Source organism: Sarcophilus harrisii, chromosome 1, assembly GCF_902635505.1.
Source record: "Sarcophilus harrisii chromosome 1, mSarHar1.11, whole genome shotgun sequence".
NCBI lineage: Eukaryota > Metazoa > Chordata > Mammalia > Dasyuromorphia > Dasyuridae > Sarcophilus > Sarcophilus harrisii.
The window spans coordinates 239,225,539-239,242,932 of record NC_045426.1 but is presented as its reverse complement, the minus strand read 5'-3'; the positions used below and the strand labels follow the sequence as shown (position 1 = coordinate 239,242,932).

Below are 17,394 nucleotides of genomic sequence, written 5' to 3'. Positions count from 1 at the left end.
AAGGTGAGTGAGTGAACCTTACTCTCATTAGATTTGACTCAAATAGGTAATAACATACATACTCAATAGATGTATAGAAATCTGTCTTAGGAACAGAAAAGTAGGAGGGACATAGAATATGGGAGTGTTTGGGACGGGTGCTAGACTTACCCCTTCCCCAAATTAACTAATCAGAGACATCTTCAGGTACAAAGAAAAAAATTTATTTAGTCCTTATAGGGAGAAGCCCAAGTACACTCAGGAGGGAATCTCAGCTCCCACCATGTGCCTGACCTGACAAATGGGAAATAGTAAAGCTGATTAAATAGCAAAAAACCCAGGTCTTTTCATTGGATAGACTAAAAAGGAAGTGACCTTTATTGAACAATGGTCACCAATGTTGTCTGCTTCCTGTGAGTGATGTCACTTTCTGAAGCTGATCTAGATTCCGTCCTTTAGAGACCTCTAGGCCTAGAGATCACATGACCTCCGGTAACCTGCAGACCTCTGGGAATGGGGATCACGTGACTTAGGCTTAAGGTCTGACCTACTCAATCTCATAGACTTTTTGAGAAAACCAGGAAGATGGGAGAGAGTGATAAAAGGAAGGACATATTGGGGGAAGGAGTGCTCAGTGCCAAAACAATTTTGAGGAGGGACAGGATATGAAAGGAGAGAGAAAATAAATTGGGGAAGGGAGGGGAATACAATTAGCAATAGTAATTGTAAAACATTTTCAAAGCAATTTTCTCTGATATAGTTTCAGTTCTCAAATATAGAACTGAGTCAAATTTATAATTTAAATATGAATATAAAATAAGAGCCATGCCCCAATTGACAAATGATCAAAAGGTATGATCTGTGCCCAAAGGGCTGCAATTTCATTCATATCTTTTGACCTAACAATACCACTACTAACACTAAGTAGGAAAAGATTTGGAAAAAAACAGGAAAAAAAAAAAAAAGAAAATGACCTATATTACAAAAAATATTCATAGAAGCTTTCTTCTCAAAACAAAAAAATAATTTTAAACTGAGGGTATGCCCATCAATTGGGGAATGGCTCAATAAACTGTTGTGGTGCAATAACATTGCTCTCTGGAAAATGATGAGCAGGACACTCTCAGAAAAAAAAAAAAAAACCTGGGAAAGTCCTCCATGAACAAAGTGAAATGTACTATATACAAAGTAGCAGGAATGTTCTGGGATAACCAGCTTAAAATGACTTTGTTATTGTCAGTAGAAAATCATCTACAACTACTCTGAAGGACTTATGATAAAAAAATCCTATCCCTACCCAGAGAAGAAAATGATTGTTTCTGAGTACAGATGGAAGCATTCTCTATTTAGGATGGGAGATCTATGTTTTCTTTCACAACTGAGCTTTATAGAAATGTTTTACATAATTCCATATGTAGCTTCTTAATTGTGGGTGGGGATAAGGGAGAGAATCTAAAACTCAAAAATCTTAAAAAAACAAATGTAAAAAATTTGTTTTGAATATAACTGGGGGAACATATTAAATAAATAGATTAAAAAATAAAGTGCAAAAAAAAATAAATTTATTAACCAGGCAAGCCAATAATCAATAAAGTAATGGTTAGTGATTTCTCTTGATAATCAAAAATGCTAATGGAGATTCTGAAACACCTAAAATCAGATGTGTTCCTTCTCACAGGGATCTCCTCTGACAAGTGAAACTCAACCTTGACTGATTTATTGAAGAGATAGGTTGGAAGTTCTTAGCCCCTCCCAAATACTGCATTATAAAGGAAAGGAGGTCAACTAAGAATATGGCCTGGAAGTACACCCCCTTTAGCAATCTGGGCATCCCAATGAAGTTTTCTTTAGCTTAGGATTTGTTTGTTTTTTCATGAGCTAAGTCACCCTAAACTCTAATGAAGCAGAAGCAAGGACAGGAGCTATTTCTCTTAGGAAAGGACCAAGCTCAAATTGGATCCTGTCCTGTAGACAGAAATTAGGTTGACAATTGGATAGGGTCCAGCTTAGACGTCTTATAAAGAGCTGGAATGCTTATGATATTCGTTAGTCAGGGAGAAGTTTCTCTCTAAGCTAGCCTTTTCAACAGGAAAAGAAATATTGCAAATTATTATTAATGATCAAATGGTAGCATTAAATAACACACACAGTGCATGTGCATGTATGGCTGTTTACTTTATACTACAGTGTCATTCACATTACTGAGCTAAGAATTTTCCTGGAGTCCACATTCTTATTATCTCCATTTTTTTCCAACAGTAAATCTGTATAATAATTTTGTAAACTCAGTTTTGATGCTAAAACCAAGGCCAAAGACTGCAAGAGTCTTGGAACCCAACAGATTTAAGGAGTTTAGCAGAATAAATAAAAGGGAATATCCTCAGTTCATCAAGCTAATCATTAATACAACTAAGAATCTTCACATGGAAAATGAAAGATCACTTACTAGCTTACTATCTTTGGAAAGTCACTTAATTTCTTTGTTCTCAGTTTTTTCAGGTGAATAGTGGGGATGCTGCCTACTATTAATCTACCTTGCCTACTTGTGAGAAAAGTACCAAAAGTACCAAAAGCTCTATACCACACAATGGCAAAGTCTGGTTAGTGAGAATAATTAATTCCATGAAGTGACCACATTATTTAGTCATACTGAAGATTATTAAATAGGTAGCTAACTAGGTAGGGTTGGCAGAGTCTGAAGTACTGAAAATACTCCCTGAGGCAACCACTGAAGGGTCCTGAGGGCGATCAGCTCAGCCTGACAATACCATCCCAGTAGAAGTCTTGGGAAACTCCATCTTACTGTATTCAATCACAAAGCCAAGTTATTGATGTCAAACACCCAAGGTTAAATTTCCCCATAAATCTTCCCATGCCCCCCCTCCCTCTGCTTGTTGTTGAACTGTGGAATTCCTATTGGGGTTAGCCTGTGGTGGTGTTCTGCCTCATGGCATCTTGCCTTTGAACTAGAAATTTCAACTCCGACCTCATCGTTGGGTGACAAACCACATCATTTGGTGCTCAACCTTATCATCATCACATATTCCCACTGGGCTGGAACTATTACCATATTTTGCATAATTCTAACTTCAAATAGTATGAATGCAACCACTTCACTGGATTCATTATTCACACTAATATGATAGGATATTTTGAAAAAAGTAACATTTTCTAGAATGTAGAAAATTCTACATTTTTTCTACTTTCTTTTAAAATGTAGAAACTTCTAGAAAAGAGAATTCAGCTAAGGGTCTTAGAAGACCCAAGTGAAACTAATTTTTAAATGATTGTCTAATGCCTACCACATGTAATGTTCTAACTCAGGTACTACAGGGAATACAGATAAGAATAAAATGCAAATCCTGGAATCATGACAACTATAATGTAACATGGATAATGAATTATAAATGCTTTAAATTTTCAATTATATGACAAGTTTCTATAGTAGTGGAACTCTGAAGTGATTATGCTCAATGTGAATCAATAATATGGCATAATAATCAAAAAACAAAACAAAGAAGGTAATAGTTCCCCTATATTAACCAAAATGGCCTTCCCTCTATTCCTGACACATAATACTCCATTTCCCATCTCTGCACTTCTATCCTAGAAGTACTCTCTTCATTTTCGCCTCAAAGAATCCCTCTTTTCCTTTACCACACAGTTCTACATAAAGTCTTTTCTAGCACATCTAATTACTAGTACCTTCCCTCTCAACCTACTTTGTATCCCCAGGAATTAAAACAATGTCAAAAATATAGTAGATGATTGATAAGTACTTTTTTACTTTTGTTGATTGACACTATGCTTTGGTGACACTATGTCTGCAGTACTATGTTCAGTTCTTAATGTCACATTTTAGAAAATCCATTAACAACTGGGAGCACATTCAGAAAAGATCAAACAGAATTAAGAAAAGAATAACATGAAAACCAGAATTGGCTAATCTGGAGAAGACTTAAGGAGAACAAGTTACATAACTCTGGATATCTGAATGGATAAAACTAGGAATAATGAGTCAAAACTTAAAAAAAAAAAAAAAGAATAGATTTAGGCATTAAAAACTTCCTATCTTTTAGAGGTATGGCTGATTCAGGAGACTGTGTATTTCACTCTAGAAGGCTTCAAGCACACGTTGAATGACCACTTCTTAGTAATGGTGTGCAAGAGATCCATTTTCAGGTATAAAATCTGGATGAGATGGCCTCTTTGGTCTCTTCCCATATTGAGATTCTGTGATTTTATCTTTATGTGATGGCTGCTATTCAAGTGTTTGAAAACAAATCTCTCTTACATAAATATTCCCAAAGCAATTATGACTACACTATAACTTATTCAATAAATCTTTTTTTTAAACACATATTCTGAAAAGTAAACATCAGCAGAGCCCTCCCTAAACAAATTCCAAATCAGTGAAGATTCAATTTAGTGAGGCTTTACTATGCAAAGGGAAAAGATGATGTTTGGGGAAAAAATTTCTTAAGCCTAAAATTTTAACACAAACATTTAACTGGATTATGCATGGTTTTCACCAATAAAACTTAAACTTACCTTGGCTTTATTTGATGTTTTCTTTCCACCAAATCCTCCAGAGCCAACCACGAAGACAGAGAACTGATTAAAGCATATAAGCTCTTTCCCACTATAGGAATAAACTTAAAAAGCAAAAATAAAAGCAAATAAGTTATTAGTGAAAGATATAACTGTAGTGGTCAAAATAAGCAATAGAAGTAGTATGTAGAAATAGATTCAGGAAAGCAACAGATTTGGGAAAGCATAATTTTAAACAGATATTATAAAAATATAATAGAAATTCAGCTTGTAGCATAAGGAAACTATGTGATGGGTATCAGAGGTTACAAAGGTTTGCTGTTTATTTAACATGAAGGATTTCATGGGATCAAGCAGATACAATACAGAAGGCAGGCATATGAATGAAGAACTTGCAATTTGGAAAACAATCTTTTATAACTCTGGGAGATAGAAAGAAAAATGAAATAGAGTTGGGAGAGCAATGGAAGAAATATGCCATGATTATGCCATTGACTGGTCCCTTAAATCCAAAGAGAAGTTTAGCAGCCTCTCCAGAGTTAGCTAAAGTAAGGAGAAAGATGCCATTAAAAGGAAGGCACATATGAGAATGAGAGAGAGTACCTCATAGCAGGCATCTCTTTAAATACATGTTCTGAAAAATAAAACATTAGTCCAGCCCTCCCTAAACAAATTCCAAATCAGTGAAGTCTCAATTTAGTAAGGCTTTACAATGCAAGAAAAGATGATGCTTGAGGAAAATTCATTAGGAAAACTGTTCTATGTTTTTTTTTTTCCTCTGTTTTGGCTCTTCTGGGCTAAAATATTGGCATAATATTTGTATCATAATAGGAATTTGATAGGAACCTTTTGCCTGTTTTTTTTTTAAATAGTTTATATAGTATTGAGATTGTTTAAATTGAAAAGAAAAAGAGTAATAAGGGAAGGAAGGGGGAAAGACTCAAAGGGGGGGGAGGGAGGGATTATAAAGAGGATAAGTATCGTGATACAAGAGGGGTACATAAGTTTAAAAGGGGGAAAGAGGGTTGGGGGAGGGAAGAATAAGTAAAGAGATTGTTTAAATGTTTAGTAAAATTTGTTTGAGAATCTGTCTAATCCTGGGGATTTTTTTTTTAGGAAGTTCATTGAAGGCTTATTCAATTTCTTTTTCCAAGACAATGTTATTTAAGTATTTTGTTTCTTCTGTTAATCTGGGTAATTTATCTTTTTAGATATACAACATTTCATTTAGCTTATCAAATTTATTGCCATATAACTGAATTCATCCCTTTCATTTTTGATACTAGTAGTTTAGTTTTTTTGTTTATTTTTTTTTAGATCAAATTAACCAGTGGCTTACCTATTTTATTGGGGAATTTTTTTTCCCCACAAAATCAGCTTCCAGTTATTTATTTAGTTCAATGTTTTTCTTACTTTCAATTTTATTATTTCCTTTGATTTTCAGTTTTTCCAATTTAGTGTTTAATTGAAGATTTTTAATTTGTTCTTTTTCCATTTTTTTTTTTTTTTGATACATGCCCAATTCATTGATCTCCTTTTTCTCTATCTTATGGATATAAGCAATAGAAACATGTCTTCTCCTAAAAATCACTTTGGCTGTATCCTCTAAAATTTGGTATGTTGTCTCATTGTTGTAATTTTTTTAAATGAAATTATCAATTGCTTCTATGATTTGTTTTTGACCCACACATTCTTTAGGATTAGTTTAATTAATTTCAAACTAAATTTTAATCTATTTTTCCATTGTCCACTATTGAAGGTAATTTATATTGCATTATGATTTTAAAAGGATGTATTTATTATTTCTGGTTTTCTGCATTTGGCTGAGATTTTTATGTCCTAAAAATATAGTCAATTTTTGTTCAGATGTCACATATTTCCAAGAAAAGGTAATCTTTTCTATTACCATTTATTTTTTACCAGAGACCTATCGTATCTAATTTCCCAGAATTTTAATTACCTCCTTAACTTCTTTCTTGTTTATTTTTGAATTAGATTTATTTAGTTTTAAGTTCTCATTCAACTTCTTCAAAAATTTAGATGCCATATCATTCAGTATTGACATCACTTCACTGTCTATGGTAAGTTTCAGCATAATAGTTTCCTTCTTTATCTCTTTTAATTAGATGGATTTTTGCTTTTGTTTTGTCTTGAGATTGTGATTGCTATCCCTGCCTCCTTTGCTTTAGTTGAAACACAATAGATTCTGCTTCAGCCCTTTACTTTTACCTTCTCTGTTTCAAATGTGTTTCTTGTAAACAATACATTATACCATTCTCATTTTTAATCCATTCTGCTATCCACTTCTCTTTTATGAGTGAGTTCATCCCATTCACATTAATAATTATAACTCAATGTTATCATTCCTCGCTATTTTTCCCTTGTTTATCCCCCTTTCTCTTTTACCCCCAAATTTTTCCCTCCTCACAAGTATTTTACTTGTGAAAACCACCTTCCCCAATATGCCCTTCCTTTATCAGTTCCCTCTCATGCCTTTATTATACCTATACCTTTTTACTTCCTTATACAGTAAGACAAATTTCTATATCCAACTGAGTGTGTATGTGATTCCCAATTTTAGCCAGTTTTGATGAGGATAAGGGTTAAGCTTTGCCAGTCACCCCTCCTTCTTTCTCTCCATTATAGTATCTCTTTCATGCTTCTTTTATGTTGGATAATTTACCCCCATTCAATCTCCTTCCTCATTCTGCCAGTGCAATTTTCTCTCACCCTTTTGTTTCTGTAGGGTATCACCCCACCAAAGTCACTTTATTTCCACACCTTCTATTTATACTCCTAATTGTTCTTATAATGAAATTCTTAAGAATTACACATAATATCTTGCCATATAGAAATACAAACATTTTAACTTTATTAAATTTCTTATATTTTCTCTTGTTTCTTTTTCAACTTTTTTATATTTCTCTTGAGTCTTGTATTTTCAGGTCAAATTTTTTTATTCAGCTCTAGTCTTTTAATCATGAATGCTTGAAAATCCTCTATTTTATTAAATTTCCATTTTTTCCCCTTGAAATATTATATTCAAGTTTACTGATTTGATGATTCTTGGTTGTAATTTTAATTCCTTTGCTTTCCAGTATACCACATTCCAATTCTATAGCTAGACTACAGCTCCACAATATCTGAATTAATTCTTTCCGGCTGCTTGCAGTACTTTCTTCCTGATTTGTAAGCTCTAGAATTTGTCTATGATATTTTTGGGTGTTTTCATTTTGAGATCCCTTTCAGGAAGTTTGATCAGTGGATTCTTTTAAATTCTATTTTGCCCTCTGATTCTAATATGTAAGCATAATTTTTTTGATAATTTCTTGAAAGATATTCTCTAGACTCTTTTTATTTTGCCATGGCTGTCAAATAGTCTAATAATTCTTATATTATCTTTTTTGGACATATTTTCTAAGTCAGTTGTTTTTCCTGTGAGAAACTTCGTTTTCTCTGGTTTTTTTCTAACTTTTATTTTGTTTGGTTTTATATTGACATCTCATAGTCATTAGCCTCTACTTGCTCAATTCTAATTTTTAAGGACTTATTTTCTTCTTTTCATTTCCTTTTTTCATTTTGCCAATTCTATTGTTTAAGGAGTTTTTTTCCCTTGATAAATTTTTGTATTTTTTTCCCAAGCAATTGACTTTTTTCATGATTCTCTTGCATTATTCTCATTTCTTTCTCCTATTTTTCTTCTACTTCTCTAATTTGATTTTTTAAATCCTTTTAAAACTCTTCTGGAAATTCTCTTGGGTCTGAGACAAATTATATTTTATTCTGAGACTTCACTTGTAGCCATTTTAACACTACTTCCTCTTCTAAGTTTGTCTTGATCCTTCCTATCATCATAGTAACTTTCTATAGTCAAAGTTCTTTTTATTTGTTTTTTGCTCATTTTTTTTTTTGCCTTTTTTATGACTTGATGCTTTGATGTTAGAATTGGGCTCTAGTTCTACACCCCCAAGCTTTTTGTGCTAGAGCTTGAGGTGTTACTGATAGCTTTCATTGGGTTTCAATGCTTAGTTGTTTAGTTTCACTGACAGCTAAGTTACTCTTCTAACTTGTACTTGGGAGGAGGGAGGGCAGGAAGCCTCTCTGTTATTCTTCCATGGATGGATGGGTGTAGCTATTGGCCTGCCCAAGGAATGGGGCCTTTCAGCTAGGTCGTTACTATAAGAAAGCCTTTCTGGTGGTTGGCCCTATAGAAGGGATCTTTTAGCTGGTTGGCCTCAGGGATGTGTGATCTTGCTGCTGGGTTGCTATAAAAACAGGGCCTCTCTACTGGCAAGCCCCAGAATCAGGGTCTCACTGTTGGCTAGCCCAGTTATCACTGTTGGGCTTCACCACTGATCAGTAATGTTCAATTTCTTGTTGAATTACTCAACTGCCTAAGAGGCTGCTGATTTGCAGAAGAGTAAGATCTTGCTGATGGATTGCCCCAAGACTGGAGGCTCACTGTGGGCCCTCTGCTGTAAGACTTGCTGTAACAGGTCTTGGACCTGGATCCCTCCCACTCAAGTGAGACTGACCTTTCCTACCAAGCTGGAAAGCTACCTCCCCATTCTGAGATCAATTCTGAGGCAGTTTTCTGGTTGTTTGGGGGGGAATTTAGGAGGACTTTGGGAAGATTTGTTCCTTTGGCTCCAGAAGTCTTCTAATATAATCTTGTTGAAACATTAACTGAGATAAGTACATTAAAAACATTAACTGTTTTTTCCTCTACCTAGATTAGGTATATGATAAGTTTAATACTTTATTACATAGATCCAATTAAATACTCTAATAATATCACATCATATCACACCTAACCTGTTGTTGTTTAGACATTTCAGTCATGACTCCATTTGGGGTTTTCTTTCCAAACATAGTACAATAGTTTGCCCTATTCTTCTCCAGCTCATTTTGCAGCTGAAGAACAATAAACAGAGCTAAGTGACATGCTCAGAGTCACACAGCTAGTGTCTGGGGCCAAATTTGAACTCACAAAGATAAGTCTTCCTGATTCCAAGCCTGGTACTCTATTCAGAGTACCATCTACCTGCCCTCTAACTTGGCAAAGCAGTAAAGTCCTTAAGAATCATGTCATGTCCTTTAAAAAAGAAATTCTTGTTCATTTCAACAACCTGGAACCTTTTCACAGACTGTGAAATAGATATAATTGCTTATCAATCACAAAACTTGATTTTAGATATAATTATTTGCAGCACAATTCTTATAGTAGCAGAAATTATATTTTCTGTATCAGAAGCAAAAATATAAAGTAATACTATCCACTATAATAGCATTTAAGACTGTAAAATGACTTACCATCCAGAAGTATCACTAATCCTGATCCTTTATCCAAGATATCGACAATAATGGATTCATTGGTTAATTGTCCTGTAATGAAAAGTTACACAAATAATTTGCAGCTATTATTCCACAGCATGATTAATATTTCCATTATTAATTATTAAGACTGATTAAGAAAATGTACTTTCACTTTAGACTCACATAAAAATTTTATTATTAACATTACAACCTGGATTACCAAATTAAAAGAGCCACATATTTTTATAAATAAAAAACCTGGTATTTTTATTAAAGATCTTCCAGTTAAATCCAATCATCTTTTCTCAATGGTTATCCTTTTCAGTCTTTAGCTACTTCAATATTCATGGTTTCTTTTTTTTTTCCCCTTGACTCCTCACTCTCTCACACCTCCAATTATTTCTAATTAGTTGCCAAATTTTGTTGATTCTACTTTCCTGAAGTCTCTCATAAATATATCCTTCTATGATCTTTTCACTGCCAATACTCTGGTCCAGTACCCTATCATCTTATACCTGGACAAATATAATAGCTTTCTGATTGGTCTCCTTGCCTCAAGTCTCTTTCCCCTCCATCATCCTCCATTTAGCTGTCAAAATGATTTTCCTAAAGCACAGGTTCATGTAATGCTCCTAATACACAACTCCAGGACCTCTCCATTCCTCTCTATTATCTTTTGGGTCAACTATTAAAAACTTCTATTTGTCTTTTAAAGTTCTTTATAACCTGGCCTCTTCTATCTTGCCAATCTCTCTGTCTCTGTTTCTCTGTCTGTCTCCTCCCACCCACACATATTTGTCCTCTTCAGTGCTGATGCCTTCTCTCTATTAACTTAAATTTATTACACACACACACACAAACATGTAAGATGGGCAAGATTTGTCCACAGTTGTTTCCTCCATTAGATTGTTAGCTCCCTGAGAAAGAGAATTGTTTTTTGTCTATCTTTGTATACTTAGTGTTTGGCACAGAGTCTGACATACAGTAGCCACTTGTTGAATTAACAAGGGTTAAGCTGATTTAATTTAGAGACAATTTTTATCAGAGGCAATTTGCCATTGCAATCTGACCAAGTATTAATATGTTAAACTAATCCATTTAATATTTCCACTTTCTATTCAAAGTCAAAAATAGAGAAATAAGCTCCCTAACTATTGGGTCACATGACCAAAATAGACAACTGAATACATTTTTCCCATCTTTAGACCTCTCAAATTGGGATATGGGAATATGTTCAATAGATAAAAAAATTTCAGCTATCTCCATGCTCTAAGACACCAAGAACCCTAATAAGATGAAAACTTGATTAACTAACAACAAAGACCCCTAAATTTGCTTAGTCATCTTTCTTTTTACTCACCAGCCATCTGGAAGGAATGCATAATCTGATGCACAGTTTGCATTAAGATTTAAGCCTACCTCTCTCACCTCCTCTCCTTCCCCAGACCACAGAAAGCTAAAAGGCAGAACCTAGGACTGCAGTGAAGCAGTTCTCTCAGTTGATGCAAATTCTTTACAACTGACAAAACCATCCCTTTTTTAAGATGGCTTGTTCCCATCCTTTCTTGTCTTTTCCAGCCCTCACTGTAATCTTCACTCTCTTCCTATTCAGTACTTCCTTCTCTACTATTTACAAATATTCCCATGTCTCTTTCATATCAACTAGCTAGCATCCTATAATTCTCTTTTCTCTTTCAGGTACTCAATGCCTCTTTTTCTGCTTATTTTATTATATTATAAATTCAATTAAATCTGGCATTACTTCAGATTCTGTGGCTGTTTGGACTGTGTGTGATATAGTCTGTTTCACTTAAAGTAGCACATTTTACTTCCTTTCACTTTGTTTTTTAGTGAACAATAACAATATTGACAACTTCTTAATCAACAGGAGACACAGCTTTTAAAATTGATAGTTTCTATAGTTCACTGTTATCAGTATCACTGAAGCTCAAAGATCTTCCCAATCATTTTTTTTTTTAGTTACGAATTGTTCCCCAGATGTAGTTGTGAAAGGGATTTGATATTTGTGAGGCATATTCATTTTGAACTTATTGTGGGGTAGGATGGATTGGTCTAAAACCAATTTCTGCCAAACTGTTTTCATCTTTTGCTAATAATTCTGGTTAAAAACTGATTAAAAAAAAAAAAAAAAAACAGGGAAAGAGAGCATCCTTGAATAAGTTATAATTGCTTAAAACTGTACTAAGATTCAGGGGACACTTTATTCCTTTCTATGCCAGTCCTTTTAAGGTTTTTGACATGAATTGTGAATTTGGAAATTTGAATTTTTGTGTATGTCAAAATAAATACTCACCAAATTTTCATTATCTTTGTTGTTAATGTGATTAATTAAGCCTAATGTTGAACCATATTTGCATCTCTTATATGAATTCATAACCAGATATAGTAGACTGTTTTCTGGATATATTGCTGTAGTCTCTTTGCAAGGACCTTCATTAAAATTTTTGTATCAATATTCATTAGTGAAATTATTACAGTGGCATGGAACCTATGCCCAAACATGAACAGTGAGGTAATATAAATAGAGTCAGAGAAAAATACCTTTTATATAACTATCAAAAGAGGAAGACTTCTTGAATAAACAAGCAACAGAGAGGATCACAGGAAATAAAACAATATTTTGATTAAACAAAACTGCAAAGTTTCTACACAAATAAAATCAATAGTTAATTGGGGAAAAAAATTTGTAACAAATTACCCTTTCAGATCTGTTATCTAAGATATATATGAAATTTATAGAATAATATAGGAACAAAAACTACTGCTCAAGAGATCAAAGAATATGAACAGAGTTCTCAAAAGAAAAAAATCCAAGCAACAATCATATTTAAAAAGTCCCAAATCATTAATGATAAAATTAAGTACAAATTAAAACAACTTTGTAGCTCTACTATGCCTATTAAATTATTAATAGAAGGGGTTATTAAAAAAATACATGATAAAACACTTCTCTAATGAAGTCATAAAGTAGTCCAACAATTTTGGAAATCAACCTGAACTACATCCAAAAGTCACTTAACTGTGTACATTTTTTACCCAGTGATACAGCCACTAAGTTTATATTATAAAACAGTCAAAGAAAGAAGGAAAGGACTCTATATATGTAAAATTATTCATAACATCACTCTGTTTTAGCAAAAATTGAGAAAAAAAGAGGATGTTTACCAATTGAGAAATGGCTGAACACTTTTTTAAATGTTTCAACAAGGATTTATTCAAAAAGAACCTCAGGATTTTTCTTTCTTTATATAGTACAGGTTATTCATTGATCAAACACTTGGGACACACAGCCAAATAAGTACATCACAGACAACACTTCTGACCCTGGCTCTATATTCTTTAAATACCTTCCCCTCTACCCCCTACCCTTTTCCTCTGTGTTCACTACATAGTATTTTTGGGTTTTTTTGTAAAGGTTCTTCTGTAGGCTTTTTTCCCCCTCCTTATTTATAATATGTTTAATTACTTCTCTCAGAAGATATCATCTGAATCTATGTCTTCCAATTCCAATTCATGCCTTTTGAATCCATTTCCATTCCTATGGTATAATGTATTGGAGTATTACTGCATTATAAGAAAATGAAAAGATTGGATCAAATACACATTAACTAATATATTTCCATCATTTTTTGTATAGGTGGGATACTGTGGGTATGGAGCACTATACATAATGTTGGCTGGTTTCTTGGGACAGGGGTATATATTGGAAAATAAAGGTAGAAGCTGCTGGTAGCAGAATGGATAGAACCTTAGACTAGCATCACAAAAATCAGAGTTCAAATTTAGCCTCATACACTTGATGGTTGCATGACCCTGAGTAAACCATTTAATCTGCTTGCCTCAGTTTCCTCAACTGTAAAACCTACCTCACAAGGTTGCTGCAAGGATCAAATAAAATAATCTTTGTAAAGCACTTAGTAAAGTGATGGGCACATAGTAAGCACTATATAAATATATATTCCTTTCCCTTCCTAACTTTTCACCTTTTCCCACCTTTGTGCAGAAGTTTTTAAAAAATTAATAATTTTAAAAAATTTTGCTGAATATGTGACTCAAACTCTGTCTTTCAGTTTATATTTGTCATCACTCAATACAATTACAATATAAATCCACCAAACATAATAATTAATACTGCAAAATTATCAAAATTATAAAAAAATTTATTTTGATAATGCTGGAGCCATATCTTTCTACATTTCTGTATCTCCCAACAGTCTAGCATACTGCCTTAATAATAAATGTTTAATGAAGGAAAGAACTGACAAAAGAGGGAAACCATGAACTAGAATTGAAAGGGAGTTGTAGAGCAAATCTAGTCCAACCTCTGATTTTACAAATGAAGAAGCTTAAGCTAAGGAAGATTAATTGATTTTTCCAAAGTATCTTCGGCAATAAGTACTGGCAGTGGGACTGGAATTCAGTTTCTACCAAAGCTCACAGCTGAAAGAAGTGGAGATAAAATAAGAAGGTAGTTTCTATATGCTGATGCTATAGCATATAGAAAATAGTAACCAAGGAGATTTGTATGGCTAAGGGCTGAAGTGATCCAGGCACAGACAAGAACTAGTGTGAACAAAAGCCTGAAGCCTGATGATATACCTAGTAGATTAAGGGAAGCTGTAAGAACTGTTCTTCTGTTCCTTCCCTAGCCCTTGCTTAGTCTAAAGAATGAAAAAGAGAAAAAAAAAAAAAAGAATAATGAGAATTATGGCTACTGCCAAAGAAAAAGACAATAGGACTTAAGACACAAACTCAGTAATGAATTGCTCTTATGTGTAACTAACTTCTGCTGAGAGAAAGTAGTAATTTAATGTATAAAGATGATTGTATAATATACATCCCAGGATAACTGAATAACATTTGTGGAAAACTAAGCAAAGAAGTATAGCATACTACACTGGAGGCTGGGCTTGTAGCCAGGAAGACCTAGATTCAATTCCTACTTCTGACATATTTACATGACCCTAAACAAATCACCTAACCTTGAAGTTTACTGGGAAATTCTCTAAAATAACTGGTAGCAGAAAAAGTGCCATTCTACGTTGGCAAAGGTGATTTCTGAGCAGAGGCAATTTAACAACTATGAAATCACAAGTATGGTTCAAAAAAGGAGAAGAGAAATCTCCTTGAGGAGGATCAGAAGAGGGCGAAATGTGAATTAGTGATGGTAATACCTTGTGCTTAGGAACTAAGAAGGGGGAGGGAAGGACACAGAGGAGTAATTTGGATGTTTACAGCAAGCCCATTCCTTATAACTTTTAATTACAGTTATGTAAGCTTAATAAAGTATTAAGGATACAACAGAGATATGGAAAATGAAAGAATCAATGAGAAAAACAATAACTAAAAAAATAGCATGAGAGTGGGGCAGAATCTTAACATTTGTCAACCTCCACATCATACAAACAATGTAAAATGACAATTTCAAAATGTGAAATGGAGGCCAAATATTTTACCTTAAATTTAAATAATCTGGATTTATGTAATAATCTAATATTAACAGAGAGAAACGGTATATTAAAAGAAGTATGAAAAGAGTGACTTTACTGAAAGAGTAAACTATCCCTGAAGATAGGGATTTCCTAATAGGAAAAAGAAAAATACATTCAAAGAAATTTTGTGCTTTGCTGCTTTTAGAACACCATTGGATTTAATGTCAAAGGCTCAGGGTGTGAATCCTATCTTTGCCCTTTATTACCTATGTGACCATAAGCTAGTCACTTCACCTATCTGACCTTCATCTGAAATGAGGTATGGGTAGGAAGGAGGCAGGGGAAAAGAAATTTAGATAACCTCTAAAGGTATCATCATGTGAGATAATTACTAAGAATTATTATTTACAATAAAGGAATTATTCCTAAGGACACATGAACATTTACTTTAACCCTACTAACACACCACATTATAAAAACAGAACAATCATCTATACATTATGATGGCAATGAGGCATAAAACACTAATCATTGAGTATTTAAATTTGATGATGAAACGTAAAGCATCAAGAACTGACCTGTTCTCGGAAGTGGTTTATACAATTCCAAATACTGTTCACCATGAAGTACCTGTATTGGGATAAAAACAACTTTATTAACAAGTTTTTATTTCAAACAGACCACAGTAGAACCATATTATTGAACTGCTCCACTAATAATAAGGGAAATGCAAAATACAACCCCAAAGTTTCCAAACAAACTGGTAAAATGAAAAATGACAAGAAGGGTAAGTGCTGAATGGATTATGGAAAGACAGGCAGATGAATTTACTCCTGATAGAATCAGGGACTAGTTCACATTGTTAGAGAAAAAGCAATTTGAAAAAAGGCTAAAACAAAAAGGATCACTAAAATGTCCATACTCTTGTTTAAAGATCCCAAGACATATATCCCAAAGAAGTCAAAGATAACAAATGATTCTCACATACACCAAAACATCCATTGCAACTGTTGGGGGAGGGGGTGTGTGGAGGGGGGGAGGGAGTAGAAGGCTGAAAACAAAAAAGATACATATATGTGCCTACATGAACATAGTGGAATTTTCTGTCCTGTAAAAAGTAATGAATATGAAGAACTTCATGAAAAGATTTACAGGCACTAATAGAATAAATAGAACCTCAAAAACAATATGCATGATGATCTCAATAATGCAAAAAGAACAACAAAAATAAACAGAATGCTGTACAATTACCATGATGGTCATTAGAACAATGCTGACATTTGAGAAGAGTTAAAAAATATATGCATCTCCCTCTTTTCTTTTCAGAGGACTACAGATATAAATACATATGCTGTCAGACATAGTTGGAATATTGATTGATTCTGCTGACTTTTTTTTCCTTTTTCTACAATGAATTATTCACTGAAAGGGGACAGGAATTTGCTCAGAAATGAAGACAATGTAAAAGCAAAGGATATCAAGAAAAATAAGATTTTTTTAAAAATTTTAAACAATTTTTTTGTTCATCACTGGTTCAGGCAACTCTATGTATTACAGGGAATACATAACCCTTATATCTAGCTACATCTAATCACCAGGGTTGCCATTTTCCCTACAATTCTAAGTTCACAGATGAGTTTTTGTTTCCTTATTGAGAAGAATACTGAAAAAACTCCTAGTTTGGAAGTCAATGACTTTTTAATCCACTAACAATGTAACTGAGGCAAGTAATATCACCTACCTCTCTGAACCTGTTTCCTCACCTATAAAAAAAAGAATACTGCTGTTGTCACAATCATGAGGATCAAATGAGCTCAAATAGCATTGTAAAGGATACAATAGGAAAACTGAACATCTCACCTAACCTCCTAAATCCTACTTTGGGTTATATAGATCACAATACTATTAGGACATGAGTTTAGCCTGAAATCCTTGGTCTAAACATTTGCTAATTTTTAATTATCTATTCCACAACAATATCCTAAAACAAAATCATTCTTATCAAAGACTTGAGCAATTTCTAAAGAAAGACGCTCAGTCAGCCAAGGAAGGACTTAAGTGATCATGGTAATCATATTATAAGAGGAGAAAGAAG

General features: G+C 33.6%; 1 protein-coding gene across 1 annotated transcript in view; it reads right to left on the bottom strand.

Moving 5' to 3' along the window:
- Window positions 1–17,394, bottom strand: part of HSD17B4 (hydroxysteroid 17-beta dehydrogenase 4) — a 138,962-nt gene that overhangs the window by 46,268 nt on the left and 75,300 nt on the right. The window contains exons 14-16 of the mRNA XM_003762919.4: window positions 15,878–15,929; window positions 9,844–9,915; window positions 4,531–4,634 (exon numbers count right to left, since the gene is read on the bottom strand). Of these exons, the coding sequence (XP_003762967.1) occupies window positions 4,531–4,634; window positions 9,844–9,915; window positions 15,878–15,929 (228 nt within the window). The remainder of the gene's footprint in view (window positions 1–4,530; window positions 4,635–9,843; window positions 9,916–15,877; window positions 15,930–17,394) is intronic.